At 41.2% G+C, this 22120-nt stretch overlaps 1 protein-coding gene across 10 annotated transcripts in view; it reads left to right on the top strand.

Annotated features, from left to right (window-relative positions):
• Window positions 1–22120, top strand: part of KDM1B (lysine demethylase 1B) — a 68102-nt gene that overhangs the window by 8819 nt on the left and 37163 nt on the right. For all 10 annotated transcript variants that reach the window (XR_006202424.1, XR_006202425.1, XM_042937804.1 and 7 more), the window contains 2 exons: window positions 3471–3590; window positions 19175–19213. Coding sequence is in view for 8 of the 10 variants with exons in the window: in XM_042937804.1 (XP_042793738.1) it covers window positions 3471–3590; window positions 19175–19213 (159 nt within the window). In the remaining 2 variants the exon portion in view is untranslated. The remainder of the gene's footprint in view (window positions 1–3470; window positions 3591–19174; window positions 19214–22120) is intronic.

The following is a 22120-nucleotide window of genomic DNA, read 5'->3' as shown; positions in this document are numbered from 1 at the left end:
GAGAGTGTGCAAGCATGTGAGAGTGGGGGAGGGGCAGAGAGAGAGAGAGAGAGAGAGAGAATATCCCAAGCAGGCTCCACGCTGCCACTGCAAAACCTGATGTGGGGCTTGATCTCACGAACCGTGAGATCATGACCTAAGCTAAAATCAAGAGACGCTTAACCAACTCAGCCACCCAGGCGCCCCCTACACCACATCTTCTTTCTCCATTCATCTATTGATTGACACTTGGGTTGCTGTCATAATTTGGTTATTGTAAACAAGGCTGCAGTAAACATAGGGGTGCATGTATCTTTTCAAATTAATGTTTTCATTTTCTTTGGGTAAATACCTAGTAGTGGAATTATTGGATCATATGGTATTTTGATTTTTTATTTTTTGAGGAAACTTCATATATTTTCCACAGTGGTTGCCCCAATTTATGTTCCTACCAACAGTGCATGAGTGTTCCCTTTTCTCCACATCCTCACCACTTACTATTTACATTATTTTTGATTTTTTTTTTTTTTTTATTTCTTTTGAGGGAGTGGGAGTGGAAGGGGCAGAGAGAGAATCCCAGGCAGGCTCCACACTGTCAGCATAGAGCCTGATGTGGGGCTCGAACTCACAAACCATGAGATCATGACCTGAGCCCAGATCAAGAGCCGGATGCTTAATTGACTGAGCCACCCAGGTGCCCCTATTTCTTGACTTAATACTAGTCTTCCTCATAGGCTTAAGGTGATATCATTATGGTTTGGATTTGTATTTCCCTGATGATGAGTGATGTTGAGCATCATTTCATGGGTCTGTTGGTCATCTGTATGTCATCTGTGGAAAAATGTCTGTTCAGGTTCTCTGCCCATTTTTTAAAAAAAAAATTTTTTTTTTTTTTTTTAACGTTTATTTATTTTTGAGACAGAGGGAGACAGAGCATGAACAGGGGAGGGGCAGAGAGAGAGGGAGACACAGAATCTGAAACAGGCTCCAGGCTCTGAGCTGTCAGCACAGAGCCCGACGTGGGGCTCGAACTCACAGACTGTGAGATCATGACCTGAGCCGAAGTCGGACGCTTAACCGACCGAGCCACCCAGGCGCCCCTATCTCTGCCCATTTTTAATCAGGTTATTTGTTTTCTTGGTGTTGAGTCGTAAAAGTTCTTTATATATAGTTTGGATATTAACTCTTTATTGGATGTATCACTTGCACATCTTCTCCTATTCACTGGATTGCCTTTGGGTTTTGTTGATGGTTTCTTCACTGTGCAAACTTTTTATTTTGATGTGTTCCCAGTAGTTTATTTTTGCTTTTGTTTCCCTTGCCTTAGGAGACCTATCCATAAATAATGTTACTAAGGCCAATGTCCATGAAATTACTGGCTATGTTTTCTTTTAGTAGTTTTATGGTTTCAGGTCTCACATTTAGATCTCTAACCCATTTTGAGTTTATTTTTGTGTATGGTGAGAGAAAGTGGTCTGGTTTCATTCTTTTGTAGGTAGCTGTCCAGTTTTCTCAGCACATTTATTGAAGAGACTGTGTTTCCCCCATTGTATATTCTTGTCTATTGTAGATTAATTAATCATATAAACATGGGTTTATTTCTGGGCTCTCTATCTTGTTCCATTGACCTGTGTGTCTGTTTTTGTGCCAGTACCGTAGTGTTTTGATTACTACAGCTTTGTGGTATATCTTGAAATCTGGGATTGTGATACCTCCAGTTCTTTTCTTTCTCAAGATTGCTTTGGATTCAAGGTCTTTTGTGGCTTCGTACAAATTTTAAGATTATTCTAGTTCTGTGAAAAATGCTGTTGGTATTTTGGTAGAGATTCCACTAAATCTGTAGATTGCTTTGGGTAGTATGGACATTTTGACAATATTCTTTCAATCCGTGAGCATGATATATCTTGCCATTTGTGTCATCTTCAGTTTTTTCCATTAATATCTTAGTTTTCAGAGTACAGATCTTTCACTTCCTTGGTTAACTTTATTCCTAGGAATTTTAATTTTGGTGTAATTGTAAATTGGGATTGTTTTTTTTTAATTTCTCTTTCTGCTACTTCGTTAATTAGCATATAGAAAGGCAACAGATTTCTTTATGTTAATCTTATATTTTGCAACTTTACTGAATTTGTTTATTCTAATAGTTTTTTGGTGGAGTTTTTAGAGTTTTCTATATATGGTATCATGTCATCTGCCAGTAGTAACAGTTTTACTTCTCCCTTACCAATTTGGATGCCTTTTATTTCTTCTTTTAAATGCTTATTTACTTTTTTGAGAGAGAGAGAGAGAGCAAGAGTGAGAGAGAGCGAGAGCGAGCACAAGCGGGGGAGGGGCAGAGAGAGATGGAGACATAGGATCCAAAGCAGGCTCCAGGCTCTGTGCTGCCAGCACAGAACCCAGCACGGGACTTGACCTCTCGAATTGCAAGATCATGACCCGAGCTGAAGGCAGACGCTTAACCGACTGAGCCACTTAGGCTCCCCTATGCTTTTTATTTCTTTATGCAGCAATCAGACAAAAAAAAAAAAAAAAAAAGGCATCTTTTTCCCATTTTTAATTGGGTTGTTTAGCTTTTGTTGTTGAATTGTAAGGGTTCTTTATATATTTTGGATCCTAAGCCCTCATGATATACGACTTGCAAATATTTTCTCCTATAGGTTGCCTTTTTACTTCTTGATAGTGTCTTTTGATGCATAAAAGTTTTTAATTTTGAAGTTCAGTTTATCCATTTTTTCTTTTGTTGCTTGTGTTTCTGGTGTCATATCCAAGAATCCATTGCCAAATCTGAGGTCCTTAAGATTGACTTCTGTGTTTTCTTCTAAGAGTTTTATCACTTTAGCTCTTCATTTAGGTATTTGATCCATTTTGAATTTTTGTATGTATGTGAAGGAGGTGTTCGACTTTATGGATAGCTGCACACTCAAAAAATAAACCTTTTACTTTGGAATAATTTTAAATTTATGGAAAAGTTGCAAGGATAGTAACAGAATTCCAATGTGTCCTTTATCCAGTTTCTCCTGATGTTATCACCCAACAGCCATGATATTGAGCTCAGAAAATAACATTCGTATAGTACCAATAACTATATTACAGAATTTATTTGGATTTCATTGTTTTTTTTTTCACTAGTGTCTTTTTTTTTTTTTTTTTTAAAAGCTGTTCCAGGATCCAGTTCTGTTTAATGTCCATACTTTTTGACTAAATTTAGCTCTGATTATTTCTTTGGGTTAAAGCTGTAAAGCCTTTATTACAACAGTACTTAGATCTCCTTTGTGCTTTCTTCGTGCCTGAGCTGGTATTGAATCAGTATTTACTTTATGCGGTAAAAGCGGATTATATGGGTGCTGGTCATGCAAGGAGGCGAAAAAGTACTTAGTGCAAAAAGGTTGGTCAGATCGGGTGGAAAAGATGGCAGACTGAGTGGTAGAGGATGGAAATGCTAGCATAAGATTAGCCAACTCATTGACCTTGACATGTTACTTTCCATGTAGGTTCAATGTACAAAACCTGAGTGTAGAAAATGGAGACAACTTACCAAGGAAATCCATCTTACTCCACAGATAGCAAGGACCTACCGATGTGGTATGAAATTGAATTCTACTACTGTTAAGGTATGATCTCTGTTGGTTTTCCTTTTGAATTAATGGATGGGTTAATTTAGTTGTAAGTAGTGATGGTGTGTATTTTTCATTTACTGTATTTTTTTCCTCATCTTTTTTGAAAGTTTATTTTGAGAGAGAAAGAGTGAGTGGGGGCGGGGCAGAGAGAGAGAATCCCAAACAGGGCTCGATCCCATGACCTGATCATGACCTGAGCCAAAGTCAGACGCTTAACTGAGTGAGCCACCCCGGCGCCCCAGTTTTTCATTTATTGTATTGATGATCGTATTGGTCCATGAATAACAGAACCCTAACTACAATGGCTTAACTGAGGATTTTATTTTTTTCTCATTATAATCAGTTTGGAAACCGTGTGTCCGGGCTTGGTGTGGCTGTCCAGGTTCGGTCTCCCTTCTAGTTTCTAGTCCCATCAGGAGATGGTTGTGGTACCATCAGCCATTGTATCCAGATTCTAAGCAGAGAAGATGAGAAAGGCAAAGAGCAAGAGGGGTGTGCCAGCTGAGCTTCACCCTTTTTTACTGGTGTAATAGTGGCTTTCCAGAAAGTTCCAACAGTAGATTTCTCTTTACATTTCATTGGCTGGAACAGGATCATGCAGCTACTCTGAACAACAGTAGAGATAAAAGAAGAAAGTATTTTAAAACTGAGCATGTTGAAATAGCAAACAAAAGCAGGATCCTTTTAGCAAGGTAGAAGGGATGGATGGATGGATAGGTTTGGGCAATTAGGAATCTGATATAGTTGGTACAGGGTCTTTTTGTTTGTTTTTGTTTTTTGACAAGTGGCAATTAGTGTTTAAAAGTGTCATTTTTGTTAGTGTTTTATTTCTTTTGTATGTTAGGTTCAGGTATATAATATAGTGATTCAGTAATTCTGTACAGTACTCAGTGTTCATCATGATAAATGTACTCTTAATCCCCATCCCCCCACTTACCTCCTCTTTGGTGATCATCTATTTGTTCTTTACATTTAAGAGTCTGTTTCTTGGTTTGTGTCTTTTTTTCCTTGATTGTTTTCTTAAATTTCACATATGTGTGGCATCATATGGTATCTGTCTTTCTCTGACTTATTTTGCTTAGCATTATATGCTAAAGCTCTGTGTTGTGCACATGGCAAGAGTTCATTTTTTATGGCTGAGTACTAATCCATTGTGTGTGTGTGTGTGTATACATATATATACCACTGCTTCTTTATCCATTCATCTATTGATGGACACTGGGCTGCTTCCATTCTTTGGCTGTTGTAAATAATACTGCAATAAACATATGGGTGCATGTATCCCTTTGCATTAGTGTTATGGTATTTTTTGGGTGAATACCCAGTAGTGCAATTACTGGATGATAAGGCACTTCTATTTTTAACTTTTTGAGGAACCTCCATACTGTTTTCCACAGTGGTTGCACCAGTTTGCATTCCCACCAACAGTACAAGAGGGTCCTTTTTCTCCACATCATTGCCAACACTTGTTTCTTGTGTTGTTGATTTTAGCCATTCTGGCAGGAGTGCCTCATTGTAGTTTTGATTTGCATTTCCCTGAGGATGAGTGATGTTGGGCATCTTGTCATGTGCCTGTTGGCCATGTGTATGTCGTCTTTAGAAAAACGTCTATTCGCGTCTTCCCCATTTTTGATTGGATTATTCATTTTTTGGGTGTTGAGTTGTATCAGTTATTTATATAGTTTGGGATCTAGCTGTTTATCAGATATGCCATTTGCAAATATCTCCCATTCATTAGGTGGCTTTGTAGTTTTGTTGATTGTTTCCTTCATCGTGCAGAAGCTTTTTATTTTGATGTAGTCCCAATAGTTTATTTTTGCTTTTGTTTCCCTTGCTTCTGGAGACATATCTAGAAAAATGTTGCTTTTGCCAGTGTCAAAGAAGTTACTGCCTGTGTTCTCTTCAAGGATTTTTATGGCTTGCGGTGTTACATTTAGGTTTTTAATGCACTTTGAGGTGTGTGTGTGTGTGTATGATGTAAGAAAGTGGTCTAGTTTCTTTCTTTTGCATGTAGCTGTCCACTTTTTTTTTAAGCACCATTTGTCGAAGAGATTGTCTTTTTCCCATTGGATATTCTTAACTGCTTTGTCAAAGATTAATTGACCATATAATTGTGGGTTCATTTCTGGCTTTTATATTCTGTTCTGTTGATCCATGTGTCTGTTTTTGTGCCAGTACCATACTGCCTGGATCACTACAGCTTTGTAGTGTAATTTGAAGTCTGGAAGTATGATGCTTCCAGCCTTTGCTTTACTTTTTCAAGATCGCTTTGGCTGTTTGGGGTCTTTTGTGGTTCCATGCAAATTTAGGGTTGTTTGTTCTAGCTCTGTAAAAAATGCTGGTGGTATTTTGGTAGAGATTGCATTAAATCTGTAGATTGCTTTTGGTGGTATGGACATTTTAACAATTTTGTTTTTCTTTTTAATATTTGTTTTTATTTTTGAGAGACAGAACGTGAGTGGGGGAGGGGCAGAGAGAAAGGGAGTCACAGAATCCGAAGCAGGTTCCAGGCTTTGAGTTGTCAGCACAGAGCCTGACGCAGGGCTCGAACTCCTGAGCCGTGAGATCATGACGTGAGCTGAAGTCGGACATTCAACCAACTGAGCCTCCCAGGGTGCCCCCAGTATTTGGTTTTCTAATCCATGGGCATGGGGTGTCTTTCCATTTCTTTATGTCATCTTCAATTTCTTTCATCAGTAGTTTATATTTTCAGAGTACAGGTCTTTTTCTTCTTAGGTTTATTCCTAGGCATCTTATTGTTTTTTGGTGCAGTTGTAAATGGGATTGTTTTCTTAATTTTTCTTTCTGCTGCTTCGTTATTGATATATAGAAATGTAACAGGTTTCTGTAGATTGATTTTGTATCCTATGATTCTAATGAATTTATCAGTTATAGCAGTTTTTTGGTAGAGTATTTTGAGTTTCCTGTGTATAGTATCATGTCGTCTGCTAGTAGTGAAAGTTTTACTTCTTCCTTACTGATTTGGATGCCATTTCTTTTTGTTGTCTGATTGCTGAGGCTAGGACTTTGAGTACTGTGTTGATCAAAAGTGGTGAGAGTGGACATCCTTGTCTTGTTTCTGACGTTAGGGGAAAAGCTCTGTTTTTTCCCATTGAGGATGATGTTAGCTGTGGGTTTTTCATACATGGCCTTTGTTATGTTGTGTTCCCTCTAAACCAGCTTTGTTATGGGTTTTTATCATGAGTTGATGTTGTACTTTGTCAGATGATTTTTCTGCATCTGTTGAAATGATAATATAGTTCTTACCCTTTTTCTTACTGGTGTGATTTATTGTGTTGATTAGTTTACACATACTGAACCACCCTTGCAACTCAGGAATAGATCCCACTTAATCATGGTGAATGGTTTGGTTTTTTTTTTAATGTTTTATTTTTGAGAGAGAGAAAGACCGAGCATGAGCGGGGGAGGGGCAGAGAGAAACGGAGACACAGAATCTGAAGTAGGCTCCAGGCTCTGAGCTGTCAGCACAGAGCCCAATGCAGGGCTTGAACCCACAAGCTGTGAGATCATGACCTGAGCCAAATTCGGATGCTTAACTGACTGAGCCACCCAGGTGCACTGAATGATTTTTTAAATGTATTGTTGGATTTGGTTTGCTAGCATTTTGTTGAGGATTTTTGCATCTTTGTTCATCACAGATACTGGTCTGTAGTTGTCTTTTTTTGTAGTGTCTTTATCTGGTTTTGGAATCCAGGTAAAGCTGGCCTCATAGAATGAATTTGGAAGTTTTCCTTCCTCTTCTATTTTTTGGAATAATTTGAGAAGAATAGGTGTTAACTTTTCTTTAAATGTTGGTAGAATTCCTCTGTGAAGCCATCTAGTCCTAGACTTTTATTTATTGGGAGTTTTTTGATTACTGATTAAATTTCTTTGCTTGATTACTGATTCAACCAGTCTGTTCAAATTTTGTATTTCTTCCTGGATCTGTTTTGGTAGGTTATATGTTTCTAGGAATTTATCCATTTCTTTGAGGTTGTCCAATTTGTTGGCATGTAGTTTTCCATAATATATTTTGCAATTGTTTATATTTCTAAGATGTTGGTTGTTTCCCCTCTCTCATTTATGATTTATTTCTTCGAGTCCTTTCTCTTTTTTTCTTGATGAGTTTGGCTGGAGGTTTATCAATTGTATTGTTTTTTGTTTTTTTTCAAAGAACCAGCTCCTGGTTTCGTTGATCTGTTATAGTGTTTTTTAGTTTCTGTAGCATTTATTTCTGCTCTGATCTTTTTTTTTTTTCTTTCCTTCCTTTTGCTGTCTTTGGGCTTCATTTGTTGTTCCTTTTCTAGCTCTCTTAGGTGCAAGGTTAGGTTGTTTAGTTGAGATTTTTCTTGCTTTTTGAAGTAAGCCTGCATTGCTATAAACTTCCCTTTTATAACTGCTTTTGTTGTGTCCCAAAGGTTTTGAACCATTGTATGTTCATTTTCGTTTGTTTCCGTGTACTTTTTCATTGTGTAATAGCATGTTATTTAACCTTCATGTATTTGTGCTCCTTCCAGATTTTTTCTTGTGGTTGACTTCAAGGTTCATAGTGTTCTGGTCCGAAAAGATGCATGGTATAGGACTTTGATCATTTTAAATTTGTTGAGGCTTGTTTTGTGGCCCAATATGTGATCTCTTCTGGGGAGAGCTCAATGTGTACTTGAACATGTATTCGGCTTTTGTTTAAAAAGTTTTTTTTTTTTAATGTTTATTTCTTTTAGAGAGAGAAAGCGCGCAAGTGTGCGCGTGAGTGGGAGAGGGGCAGAGAGAGGAAGACAGAGAATCTGAAGCTGTCAGCACAGAGCCCAACGTGGGGCTTCTTCCCACCAATGATGAGATCATGACCTGAGCCAAAGTCAGACACTTAACTGACTGAGCCACCCCAGCACCCTGAATGTGTATTCTGTTTTAGGATGGAATGTTCTGAATATATCTCTCAAACCCATCTGTTCAGTGTGTCATTCAAAGCCATTGTTTCCTTGTTTATTTTCTGTTTAGATAATCTGTCCTTTGGTGTAAGTCAGGTGTTAAAGTCCCCTATTATTTTTGTATTATCGATCAGTTCCTTTCTATTTGTTAAATATTTTATGTATTTGGGTGCTTCTATGTTGAGTGCATAAATATTTATAATTGTTAGATTTTCTTGTTGGATTATTTGCTTTGCTATAAGTGTCCTTCTTTGTCTCTTTTCTTTTAAAGTCTATTTCATCTAAGTATTGCTACTCTGGCTTTCTTTTGACATCCATTTGCGTGATGTTTCTTCATCCCCTCACTTTAAATCTGCAGGTGTTTTTAGGTCTAAAATGAGTATCTTGTGGGCAGCATATACATGGGTCTCGTTTTTTAATCCATTTTGTAAACTCGTCTTTTTTTTTTTTTTTTAAATTTATTTATTTTGAGAGAGAGTGCATGCGTGTGTGAGAGGGGCAGAGAGAGAGAGAGGGAGAGAGAATCCCAAGCAGGCTCCGTGCTTTCATCATAGAGCCGGATGCGGGGCTTGATCTCTCGAACTAGGAGATCATGATCTGAGCCCCAGTCAACTGCTTGGCTGACGGAGCCACCCAGGCGCCCCAACCTATGTCTTTTGCTTAGAGCGTTTAGTTCATTTACATTCAATGTTGTTATTGATGGCCATATATTTATTGTCATTTTATTACTTGTTTTGTGACTGTTGCTGAAGATTTTCTCTGATCCTTTCTTGTCTTTCTTTCATGGTTTGCTGGTTTTCTTTAGCTCTCTATTTGGATTTCTTTTTATCCTTTGCGTATTTGTTAGTGATTTTTGATTTGTGGTTACTATCAGGTTTGTGTATAGCCTCTTCTGCATATAGCAGTCTGTATTAAGCTGATGGTCATTTAGGTTTGAACCATTCTTTTTTCCTATCTTCGCCATGTTTTAGGTATAGTGTGTTTATTTTATATCCTTTTGTGTGTTTCTTGGCTTTTTTTTTTTTTTTTTTTAAATAGAAATACTCATTTTAACTGCATTTCTGTTTTCTACCCTCATACAGTCATTTTTGGTCTCTCCTTTCCACTTAAAGAGTCCCCTTTCATATTATTTGCAGGACTGGATTAGTGGTCATGTACTCTTTTGGTTTTTGTCTGGGAAACTTTCTATCTTTCCTTCCATTCTTGATAGTCTTTCTGGATAGAGGATTCTTGGCTACAGGTGTTTCCCATTCAGCACTTTGAATATAACATGCCACTCCTTTCTGCCTTGGAAAGTTTCTGCTGATAGCCTTATGGAGTTTCTTTTTTTCTTTCTTTCTTTCTTTTTTTTTTTTTTTTAATAAAAATTTTTAGATAGCGCAAGTTAGGGAGGGGGCAGAGGAAGGAAGAGAGAGAATCCCAAGCAGACTCTATGCCTAGTGCAGAGCTGGACGCCTGGCTATATCCCATGACCCTGGGATCATGAACCTGAGCTGAAATCAAGAGTCAGGTGCTCAACAGACTAAGCCACCAAGGCACCTCTGGGATTTCTTTTGTATGTAACAGTCTTCTTTTGTATTGCTACTTTTAATATTTTTTCCTTATCACTCTATTTTGCTGTGTTAATTACAGTGTGTTTTAGTGTGGATCTGCTTTTGTTGATTTTATTGGAGGTTCTCTGTGTCTCCTGGATCTGAGTATCTGCTTCCTTGCCTAGATAAGGGAAGTTTTCAGCTATCATTTCTTCAAGTAAATGCTCTTCCCCCTTTTCTCTCACTGCTTCTTCTGGGACTCCTAGAATAAAATTTTACTATGTTTGATGGAATCACTGAGTTCCTTAAATCTATTCTCGCTTTGCATAATTCCTTTTCGTCTCTTTTGTTCAGCTTGATTACTTTCCATTACTCTGTTAATTCGTTCCTCTGCCTCTTCCACAGTACTGTTCATTCCATCAAGTGTGTTTCTTATTTTATTGAGCCCTTTATCTTTGCTATGTTATTCTTTTTCTTAGTGTTAAGGATCTCACTGTTGTTCTCTTTTCTCAAGTCCGTTGAGTATCCTTATGATCATTGCTTTAAATTCTCCATCAGACATGTTGCTTGTATCTGTTTTGCTTAGATCTCTGACTGTGGCATTGTCCTGTTCTTTCATTTGGGGCAAATTCCTCTGTCTTCTCATCTTATGTAAGTCTGTATTCCTGTTTCTGTGTATTAGGAAAGCCAGCTACATCTGTTCTTGAGGGTAATGGTCTTATGAAGAGGAGGTCCTGTAGTGCCCTGCCATGTAGCTCCTCCTGTACCCCAGGGCCTGGAACTTCTGGGAATATCTCCAATGTGTGTTGTGAGTGCTCTGCTGTTGTGTCCTGGCCACTGTATCCTTTAGGCTCGTCATCTGCAGAGGCTCTCTTTGCCTTTTGTGGGCCGTGTTTGGTTCATGGCCTGTGTGTGCTCTAGTTTGCTTGTGAAATGGGACCTGTCACCACTGCCACTGAAACTGAGGCTTTGCAAAACTCCCAGGTGGGGAGACGTGATATGGATAAAGGTTTGCACCCGTCTTCTGGGAGACAGGGCCTGCCATGCTGGGATTGAGGCAAGCGTGACTGCGGAGGGCAAGCATGAACATGGGTGGGGGAGGCTTGGCGTAAGCAAGTTAGGTAGCAGGTGTTGGCGCTGGGTTGGTTCCTGCAGGTGGCTCTGTGTTTATGCTGAGGGGTAGGAGAGAAGTGATGCCTGACAGTTCCTTTGTTCCCAGAGGGGTCTCTCTGTGATGGCTGTGTCTCTGGGACGTGCTCTGAGATGAGCAGCGAACCTCCCCACTTTGTGTCCTGGGTGCTCTTCAGATTGCAGTTTTCATGCTGTATGTCTGAGGGCTGTTTTCCCTGCCTTCTCTCCAAGAGTAGCCCCGATGCCCTCTGGGCTCTATCCCTGCCAAGCCCACTGACCTTTCAAACTCTAGGCTTTAACTCTTGTTGGTTGCAAGAACTCACAGAATTTGTCCCTTCTTACTTTCCAAGCCATTTACTGTGGGGATATGTTTTCCCCGTGCACTCCCGTGTGCCAGTCTGTCCTTTTCCTTTCCCACTATAGTTGCTCCCTGCCTACCACAGTGGCCACGATCCATTTCTTTCCCAAGCTTCATCTCAGCACTCATACCTTCTTTAATGTGGCCTTTTCTTCATCTTTAGTTGTGGAGTTTCTTCTGCCAGTCTTCAGATCAATTTCTCAGGTAGTTAGGGTGATTTGATAGTTCACCTAGTTTTATTCGTGGGACAAGGCAAGCCTAGGGTCCTTCTACTCCACCTCCATCTTCCCCTCTGAAAATAAAGTTTTATTGGACACAGCCACGCTCATTCATTATTGGCTATGGCTACAATGGCAGAGGGGTTGTGATGTAGAAAATACGATACACAGAATTTAAAATATTTACTATCTGGCCCTTTACAGAAAATGTTTCCTGATCTCTGTTCTGACCCATGAGCATGGTATATCTCTCCATCTCTTCAGGGTCTTTAATTTCTCTCAAGAAATTGTTGAGAAATTTGTTGAGAAACAAAAAATTGTTGAGAAAAAAAAAGTGTTTTTCTCATTTCCTCTGAGGGTGTCTTTTGTTAAATTTATTTCTAGATATTCTGCTTTTTCTAATTATATGTAGGATTTATTTTTAATTTCATTGTCAAGTTGTTAAAATTATATAGAAATGCTATTTACTTCATATGTTGATTTTATACCTAGAGACTTTCTTGAATTCACTTATTAAATTTCAAAGATCGTTTATAGGTTCCTTTGGGTTTTCTACAATCACATCAACTGTGAATAAAGACTGTTTTACTCTTTTTTTTAATGTTTATTATTGAGAGAACGAGACAGAGCATGAGCGTGGGAGGGGCAGAGAGAGGAGGAGACACAGAATTTGAAGCAGGCTTCAGGCTCTGAGCTGTCTCAGCACAGAGCCTGACGTGGGGCTCGAACCCACCAACTGTGAGATCATGACCTGAGCGGAAGTTGGACGCCCAACCAACTGAGCCACCCAGGAGCCCGTTTTACTGTTTTTTAAAAACTCAATGTTTGGGGCGCCTGGGTGGCTCAGTCGGCTAAGCGTCCGACTTCAGCTCAGGTCACGATCTTGCAGTTCATGGGTTCGAGCCCCGTGTCGGGCTCCGTGCTGACAGCTCAGAGCCTGGAGCCTGTTTCAGATTGTGTGTCTCCCTCTCTCTCTGACCCATCCCGTTCACGCTCTCTCTCTCTCTCTCTCTGTCTCAAAAATAAATAAACGTTAAAAAAAAAAATTAAAAACTCAGTGTTTGGGGCACCTGGGTGGCTCAGTCGATTAAGCGTCCAACTCTTGGTTTTGGCTCAGGTCATGATCTCACACATGGGCTGGAGCCACTCGTTGGTCTCTGCATTGCTGGCGGTGTGGAGCCTGCTTGGGATCCTGTCTCTCCCTCTCTCTCTGCTCCTCTCTCACTTGCTCTGTCTCACTCTCAAAATAAATAAATTTAAAAAAAACTAAAAAGCAATGTTTTGGGACACCTGGGGTGCTCAGTCAATTACGTGTCTGACTCTTGATTTTGGCTCAGGTCATGATCTCACCATCATGAGATCGAGCCCCTCCTCACACTCCACGCAGGGTGTGGAGCCTGCTTGAGATCCTCCCTCCCTCCACCCCTTCCCTGCTTATGCACGCATGCTCTCTCTCAAAAAAAAAAAAAAAAAAAAAAAAAAAAAAAAAAATATATATATATATATATAAAATCTCGGTTGTTTTCTCTTTCTTCTTGTCTTATTACATTGGTCAGGACCACCAGTACAGGGTTGAGTAGAAGTTGGAAAACAGACATCTTTGTCTTGTTACTGACCTGAGAAGGAATGTGTTCGGTATTTTTTTCATTATGTATAGCGTTGGGTGTAGTTTTTCTTGGACCTCTTTTATCAGACTGAGAAGGTTCCTGTCTATTCCTAGGTTTCTGAGAACTTTTTATTATGAACAGATGTTGGATTTGTTTTTAATTCTTTTTAATGTTTATTAATTTTTGAGAGATAGAGAAGCACGAGCGCGGAAGGGGCAGAGAGAGAGAGAGAGACACAGAATCCAAAACGGGCTCCAGGCTCTGAGCTGTCAGCACGGAGCCCGATGTGGGGCTTGAACCCAAGAACTGGGAGATCATGCCCGGAGCTAAAGTCAGACACTTAGCCGAAGCCACCCAGGAGCCCCACAGATGTTGGATTTTGTGAAAAACTTTCTCTGCATTTTTTATGATGATCATATTGGTTTTTCACCTTTAATCTGTTAATGTAGTGAATCACACAGATTCTGGCATGTTGAAACAGCCTTGCGTTCCTGGGGGAAAAAAATCCCACTTGTGCTTAATATGTTATCCTTTTAATGTATTGTTGGATTCGGTTTGCTGATGCCTTGTTTTGGAATTCTGCACCTGTGTTCATGATGAATACTATCTGTCATTTTCTTATAATATCCTTGCCAAGTTAGTTCTGGTATCCAAGTTATGCTGGCTCCATAAGACAATTGAGAAGTATATCCTCCTCCTCTAAAGAGTTTGTGTAAGATTGATATAATTTCTTTCTTACTGTTTGGTGTGATCGGTTGTGAGGACATTAGGTCAGTTTTCTTTGGAGAAGTTTTGAAATTACAAATTCGATGTTTAAAACAGATGCATGGTTTATTCTACATGTTTTACACGGTTGTATTTATTTATTTTTATTTTTAAGTAATCTCTATACCCGATGTAGGTCTCAGTCTCACAACCCTGAGATCAAGAGTCGCACGCTCCACTGCCTGAGCCTGCCAGATGCCCCTAGGTGGTTGTGGTTTTGAAGAAATTTGTTTATTTCATCTACATTGTCAAATTTGTTAGAGTTGTTTGTACTGTTCCCTCATTCCCCGTTTAATGTCAGTGGGATCTGTGGTGGTATCCCTGTTTTATTGATGTTGGTATGTGGGAGTGAAGGGTGGAAAGTACACATGTAAGCCTGGGATCAGGGTCCCGGAAGTAGCCAGTCTTGTTCTGAAACCTTTCGATTTAGCCCTAAATTGGTGTGCAAGCTGAACCTTCAGACTAGAAAGTCTCTTAGTGGGATAGGAGAGAAAAATATGGGAGGGGGCTGATGTTCATTTTTTAGGCTGAGTGGGGACACGGACGGGAATTGGGGTTTGAGTAGTGAAGGCATGAGGAGCTTGTATGGCAAAGGGGAGCCTGTCCAGCCAGCAAAACAGTAACATGGCTGCGCTGAACTTAACTAGCACCTGTGCCCCAGATGACTTCTCAAGTGAAAAGTCGCCTCAGTCACGTTTCATTATAATATTTAAAGGAGAGCTCAAGCCAGAGATCAGTCAAAAATAGACTATTTTTTTAGGCTTCGTGCCCAGTGCAGAGCCCAATGTGGGGCTCGAACTCTCAACCCTGAGAACAAGGCCTGAGCTGAGATCAGAGTCAGATGCTTAACTGATTGAGCCACCCAGGCATGCCCCAGCTATTTTAATAGACGCTAGCCTTTGGACCGTTTTCACCCAGCCTATTTTTGTGAAGTTTCTAAACAGTTGTTCTAAACGATTAAAAAAAATATTTTGTTGTATGGAAACCAATTTGACAATAAATTTCGTATTTAAATAAATAAATAAAAATCTTTAAAAAATATATATTTTGGATAACTTGCATAATGATGTTACTTACTAAATGCTAGGTGTGTTTTACACACAAAGTTTATGTGAAAATCACTTCGTCCTGTCCTTCAACTGGCTGTGGTTTGGCTGTGGTTTAACTGTGGTTTGGAGTTACCCATGACCCCTCTTATCTTTTACATGTAATGATGGAAAATACAATTTTGACTTTGTTTCTACTGATGGTTCAGGTCATTTGTGTCCCTTTTCTCATTGAACTTGATTTTTCTTCGGGTGGTCTATGTCATTTTCACTTTCTTAAATTTAAGCAACTTTGAAAAGTCTAAGGTTTTCTTTAGAATGAGCTTGTTTTTAGAAAAATAGTATGTTTGTCATTGAAAAATTGAAGCAGTATAGAAAAGAACAAAGATGATAGCAAAAAACAAATTCATTGAGTCACCATCATGAAATAACCATTGTTAGATGAGGTTTATTCAAGAGTGTTCCCACATCTGTGCAAGGAGAAGGCCTGGTTGACAGATACCTTCATACTGAGGAAAAGTACTCTTGCTGGTTTTATGTTAAATGATTGCATTTCTTTATTCTTTAGTCTTTATTTTTTTAGATTTTGAAAAAAATTTTATTTTTAGGTAATCTCTACACCCAGTGTGTGGCTCAGACTCAACACCCCAAGATCAAGTGTTGGACGTTTCACTGACTGAGCCAGCCAGGCACCCCTAAGTGATTGTGTTTAATTCAACAAAACTTAAAAAAAAGAACAAGCCAAAGTGAAAGAAGTTGCTGAACATGGGATGATTATTTCTTCATCACAAGGGATAGTAGTTTCTAGAAACCCCCTAAACGGTTAAGATAACATACAATGAGAATGTTAGGAGGTTGGAATCGCTGTTGTTTGTTTATTTTTGAGAAAGAGAGAGAGAGCGCCCACGAGCACAAGTGGGGGAGGGGCAGAGAGAGAGAGACACACACACACACACACACACACACACATAGAATCCTAAGCAGGCTCCAGGCTCTGAGCTGTCAGCACAGAACCCAGTGTGGGGCTTGAACTCACAAACTGTGAGCTCATGGCCTGAGCTGAAGTCAGACACTTAACCAACTGAGCCACCCAGGCACCCCTCTTCTTAACCAACTGAGCCACCCAGGCTCGCCATTTTAATCATAAATGTCATAAAATGGCATATTTTAATCTTAGATGTTACAAGTTGACACCTGGCCATGAAAGGGGAGAAAAGCAAGTTACATCACACTTCAGTCCACCTCACCTTTTCCTTGCTCCTAATTCTTGTTAGTGTTTTCTTGTTTGGTTTTATTTTCTAGTTTGCCTTGTTGGGGTAGCTGTTGTGTTATTCATTTTCTGTAACCATAATTCCTCCGCTGTTTACTCTTGGTCCTGTGTTTCTGTGGCTTTACTGCTCTCCATGATTTCTTTTAGCACGGTTCCTTCTCTCCTCACATCTTTATTTTGATTCATCACATGGTTGGAAATATTTTAACACCAAGTCCTTTTTCTCAGTGGAGCTCAGAGGTGTCAGATTCCTTACGTTTTTGAAAATGTAATTGTCTTTCTCTCCTCCTGCTTCCCACCGTCTTAAAGTTCAAGGTTTTATGGTCTTCTTAAATTCCAGCTTCTAACTATGGTATCGCATTTTCCCAATCTCCTTTTTCTCTCCAGAGATCTTCCTTTGAGACCCATTGCTGTAGTCTCAATTGATTGCCATCCATAGCCTGATCTTTTGAAATATTTATTTAAATGGTGTTTATTGACCCAGAGTCACTTTGGTCTTCAGCTCAGTATTCTGTCAAGGACAAAGTCTGGAAGGGTTTATTTGTAAAACAACATTAAACAGAATGGTAGCCAGCACCACATGCTGTTTTGGAGCTTGCTTTTGTCGGTTTATATCTCTTAAAGATGCTTCTGTATCAGTGGATAAAGATCTCTTTTTTCTTAAAGACGGCATAATACAGTCCACTGAATGCATGAATCCTGATGAATTTAGTCTGATTAAAGGGTATGTGGGTGACTTTTAAATGTTTACTGTTACTGACATGCTACAGTGAATAGCTTTGTATCTATGCTGTTTTCAGTATATTTGTAGAATCATTTCCCAGAAATGAAGTTTTTTTTTTCTTTTTTTAATGTTTTTTTGAGAGAGAGAGAGAGAGAGAGAGAGAGTGTGTGAGGAAGGGTCAGAGAGAGAGAGAGGGAGACACAGAATCCTCAGGCAGGCTCCAGGCTCCGAGCTGTCAGCAGCACAGAGTCCGACACGGGGCTGGAACCCACAAACTGCGAGATCATGACTGGAGCTGAAGTTGGACGCTCAACCGACTGAGCCACCCAAGCGCCCCAAGTTTTGTGGGTTTTTTTTTTTTTTTTTTTAATGTTTATTTTTGAAAGAGAGCATGAGGGTCTGGGGGGGGGGGGGCGGCCAGAGAGAGAGGGAGACACGGAATCTGAAGCAGGTTCCAGACTCTGAGCTGTCAGCACAGAGCCCAACTTGGGGCTTGAACTCGAGAACTGTGAGATCATGACCTGAGCCGAAGTCGGAAGCTTAACCGACTGAGCCAAGTGTCCCTAGAAATGAAATTTCTGTGTCAAAGTATATACGGTCATTTTATTGTGAGCTAATGCATAGATATGAAAGAGGATTTATAATGTTATGTAAGGAACAAAAAAGCAAAGCAAGCACTCAGGTACCCAGCATCCAGTTTTAGAAACAGAGCCCTACCAAGGCCTCTGTAACTCCCTGGGTGCCCCTCGGTAGTTACCTTTCTCTTCTTCCCCTGCAAGTATTCTGCAGTATTCTGAATTCTGCATTTACTATTCCTCTGCTTTTTGTTGCAGAGTTAATTCGTATTTATGAAACTAAAACAACGTGTAAAGTGTTCTGTGTTTCTGTACTGGTTATAAATTATGTCGTATGGTTTGTATTCCTCTGCAACTTGCTTTTTCACATGCATCCATGTTGATGCTTAAGCTCTGGTTCATTAATTTTCCCTGCTGTGCGGTCTTGCCTTGCATAAATCTACCTACCACAGTGGATCTGTTCTCCTGTTTGTGGATGTGAGGATTGTTTCCCGTTTTGGGTCTGTTAGATACAGCGAGCATTCTTGCACATGTGCAAGAGTTTCTCTGGACTATATTCCAGGGGCCAGATTTGCCGGGCCATATGGGATGCCAATCTTCAGTTTATTTGGGTAACTTTCTTATTGAAGTATACCATGCAAACAGGCAATGCCCAAATCCAAACGCATAGCTCACTGAACTTTCTCAGAGTCCCCCTTTAGCCAGCTCCCAGTGAAGAAATCCAACACTTCTCAACGCCTCAGAAGCCCCCCTGCACCCCCTTTCGCTCATACCCTCCATCCCAACTCACAGTCCTGGCTTACAACACTGGACCTGTTTTGCTGGCTTCTGAGCCTTATGTAGATGGACTCCTACGGTATGTGCTCTTCTGGGCCTGGCTTCTTGGTCCCTGTTATGTGTGGGAGCGCGTCCATGTTGTAGCGTGTGCTTTGTGGCTCGTTCCTTCTGATCGCCGTGTAGTGGTCTGCTCTTTGAACGTAACACACTTTATTTATTCTACTCTTGATGGACTTCTGCGTTGTGTTTAGTTTTTTTCTATTACGGACAGTGCTCCTTTGAACATTTCTGCTATGTCTGTTGGTGCACATGTGTGAAGGTGCCTCTCGAAAATCTGGCGGAGTTTGAATCGCTGGGCATACAGCTTGTATGTCTTAAGCTGTGAGAGAGGGTGCCCAGTTATCACGCATTTAAGTGTTGCCTATTTTGTCAAATCGCTCTCTAGATCATTCTCTTCCTTTACCTTTCCACCTGGCGCATCTTTACGGGAGTGGCTGGGTCTCCCGCACTCTCACTCCTGCGGTGTTTTATCACACTTTTTGCTTGTGCTAATGGAGTAGGTGAAAAGGGGTGTCTTACGGAGGGCACATTCACACACCTGTATTTTGTAAGCAAATCTAGTTAACACTTGGTTTTCTCTTTTGCAGCCTGAGACCTCAGATCATTGTTGCCTTCCAGAGGATCTAGTGAGTATCTGTGCACGTCCTAGACTACAGTTCAGTGTGCCTTCGATGATAAGTACTGAATAAGTCAGTGACAATAACGGTTTTGTGAGTTTCTCTTTGGGTGCCGATCAAAGGCTTTTGATCTGACGTGACACCTGTATGATGGACATGTCAGCAGTAGTGGTATCATGGGTGCCCCCCCCACCACCTTAAAGAAAGAGAAGTAATTCTGTTGCTCTGAGTTAAAAGGGAAGGAGCTGATGGCTTGCCTTAGTACAAGCATCAGCCTTGTTATACTGGTTTCTTGTGGGTGACTTTGTGACCTTATCTCCATGTGAATCCTTCCAGGGAAAGAACAAGAGGCCCGTAATTTGATGGTCTTGGCCCACATTCAGCCACGAGAGTATTCTTGTGTGTTCTGACCTCTGTGTAACTGCTCTGTCCTGTCCCTGCCCACATAGGGGAGGGAAGCAGCATTTCCTGCAGGCGAAGCCGCCTCATGTTTCAATTATGGATCCTTGCTACCCGAGCTGGCAGTCTCCGTGGCCCATACAGCCCGGTCCTATGGCTGTTTCAGAAAATGACTTTTTACATTTCTGAGTTTCTAAAATTCTGAGATTCTGAGTTATTCTGCATCTCAGTAATACAGGGGTGTTACTTTGCAGTTTTTCTACATGTCTGAAACTCAGGAACTGTGACTGATTTTTAGACCAAGGGAGGATTGACACCTCTTAAATCTACTTGAAATCCATTCTGTTACATAAAGGGGTGTGTGAAGCACACGCCTATTTTTAATAATTAATTTTACCCTCAAGCATTTCCATAGGAAAGCAGTGGCCCAAATATTTTCTGGATTCAAGGTAGACAGGATGAGATTCTAGATAGAAAGGAAAAAATGACTGTAAATATAGTTGCAGTACCTTATGGATCTGTCTCCTGACATCAGACCCTTTTGCATGCAGAACAATCTGAAACTTTAGGACAGAGGCCATATTCTTGGGATGTAAGAACTTTAAAAAGTTTGGAAGAGATTGGGCCACCTGGGTGGCTCAGTTAAACATCTGCCTCTTCAGCTCAGGTCATGATCTCAGGGTTTGTGAGTTTGAGCCCCACGTTAGGCTCTGTGCTGAGTGTGGAGCCTGCTTGGGATTCTCCCTCCCTGCCTCTCTCCCTCTCTCCCTCTCTCCCTCTCTCCCTCTCTCCCTCTCTCCCTCTCTCCCTCTCTCCCTCTCCCCCTCTCTCCCTCTCTCCCTCTCTCCCTCTCTCCCTCCCTCCCTCCCTCCCTCCCTCTCTCCCTCCCCCTTTCCCTCTCCCTGTCTCTTCCTCCCCTCTCTCCCTCCCCCTCCCCTGCTTGCTCTCTGTTTCTTTCTCAAAATAAATAAAAATAAATTTAAAAATAAAAGTTGGGAAGAGTTCCCAGATTTGACCTGCCAGTTACTTGTGTTTGGCTAAGAGAGAGTCAGGAGCAGCTGCTTGACCCCGGTTCTATTCCTGTGGCTTTTAGGGTCACTTTGACAGCAGGCTGTGAACTTTGAGTGCTGTATAAGCTTCTGAGAGCTGCTGTAACAAATGATCATAACCTGAGTGGCTGATGGCCACAGAAGCCTCTTGTCTCCTAGTTTCAGAGGCTATGAGTCTGAGATGAAGGCCGCTGTCCCCCTGAAGGCTCCAGGGGAGCATTCATCCTGCATCTTCCAGCTTCCGATGTTACAAGCCACCCTGGGCGTTCCTTGGCTTGTCCAAGTATCACTGCATTCTCTGCCTTGTGACCCTCTTCCTGTGTGTCTCCCCATCCCTGTGTCTCTTTTCCTCCCCCCTTTTTTTTAAACTTTTTTTTTTTAAGTTTATTTATTTATTTATTTTGAGAGAGAGAGAGAGAGAACAGGACAGGCAGAGAGAGGAGGTGAGAGAGAGAATCCCAAGCAGGCTCTGCACCGTCAGCACAGAGCCCAGTGCGGGGCTCTAACTCACGAACAGTGAGATCAAGACCTGAGCCAAAATTAAGAGTCGGAAGCTTAACTGAGCAACCCAGGCGCCCCTCTTCTCCTCCTCTTATGTGGCCGTTAGTTGCAGTGAGTTTAGGGCTCACTCTCCTCTAGTGTGACTAATTACGCTTGTCAAGACCCTGTTTCCAAATAAGGTCACATCCTGAGGTTCTGGGTGGACACAGACTTTGGGGGAGCACCATTTAACCCAGTGTAGTGGCTACTTCATTAACTGTGCTAATCGATTCACTATGTCAAGTATGATTTCTTCTATGGCATGTGTAGTGAAAGTGAGAACTGGGTACTTGATGGTACCCAATCGTCAAGGGTACCTCAGCCGAATGGTGATGGTGCATCAGCTGAATTCTTGCCGCATGTCCAGGAGTGGCCACTGTGCCGAGTGGATGCTCTCGGAACGGCAGGATGGAGTGCTGGTGCATCAGTTGCTGTTGGAGCGGCTCACATCCCAGGGCAGAGGCTGGTTGGAGCACCTTCACGTCAGCTTCAGGGGAAGAAGGATTGGGAGCAGGTATCAGGGTGGCAGGGCCTCTCTTGGGTCCTCCGTTCACCAACAGCTGCAAGACCCAGGAAGCAGAAGAGATTGGGAAGAGCTTGGGTTCATGTTTGCTGGGGCACTTCCATTCTGACCTCTGCGCGGTCCATGTGGATGGACTGTCAGGGTCAGAACGCTCCGTGTCCTTTCTCCTTGGGGTTACGCTGGGAAGGAGTCCCCAGAGGCAGCCCTGGTGTGTCGGGGAAGGAACTGAAGTTTCTGTGCTTTTTCAGTGCAGCACAGGCAGGCCGCAAGGGTAGCCTTGAGAACAGATTGCAAATTGAAATGCCTGCAGGGGCTGAGCTGGTACAGCCAATGTGTGAAGCAGCTGGGAATAATTTATAGGGGGTGTTGGGGCCCTTAGTAAACTGAAAAGTGCTTGTCCCACGC

Source organism: Panthera leo, chromosome B2 (assembly GCF_018350215.1).
Source record: "Panthera leo isolate Ple1 chromosome B2, P.leo_Ple1_pat1.1, whole genome shotgun sequence".
NCBI lineage: Eukaryota > Metazoa > Chordata > Mammalia > Carnivora > Felidae > Panthera > Panthera leo.
This window is presented reverse-complemented; position numbering and strand designations above follow the sequence as displayed.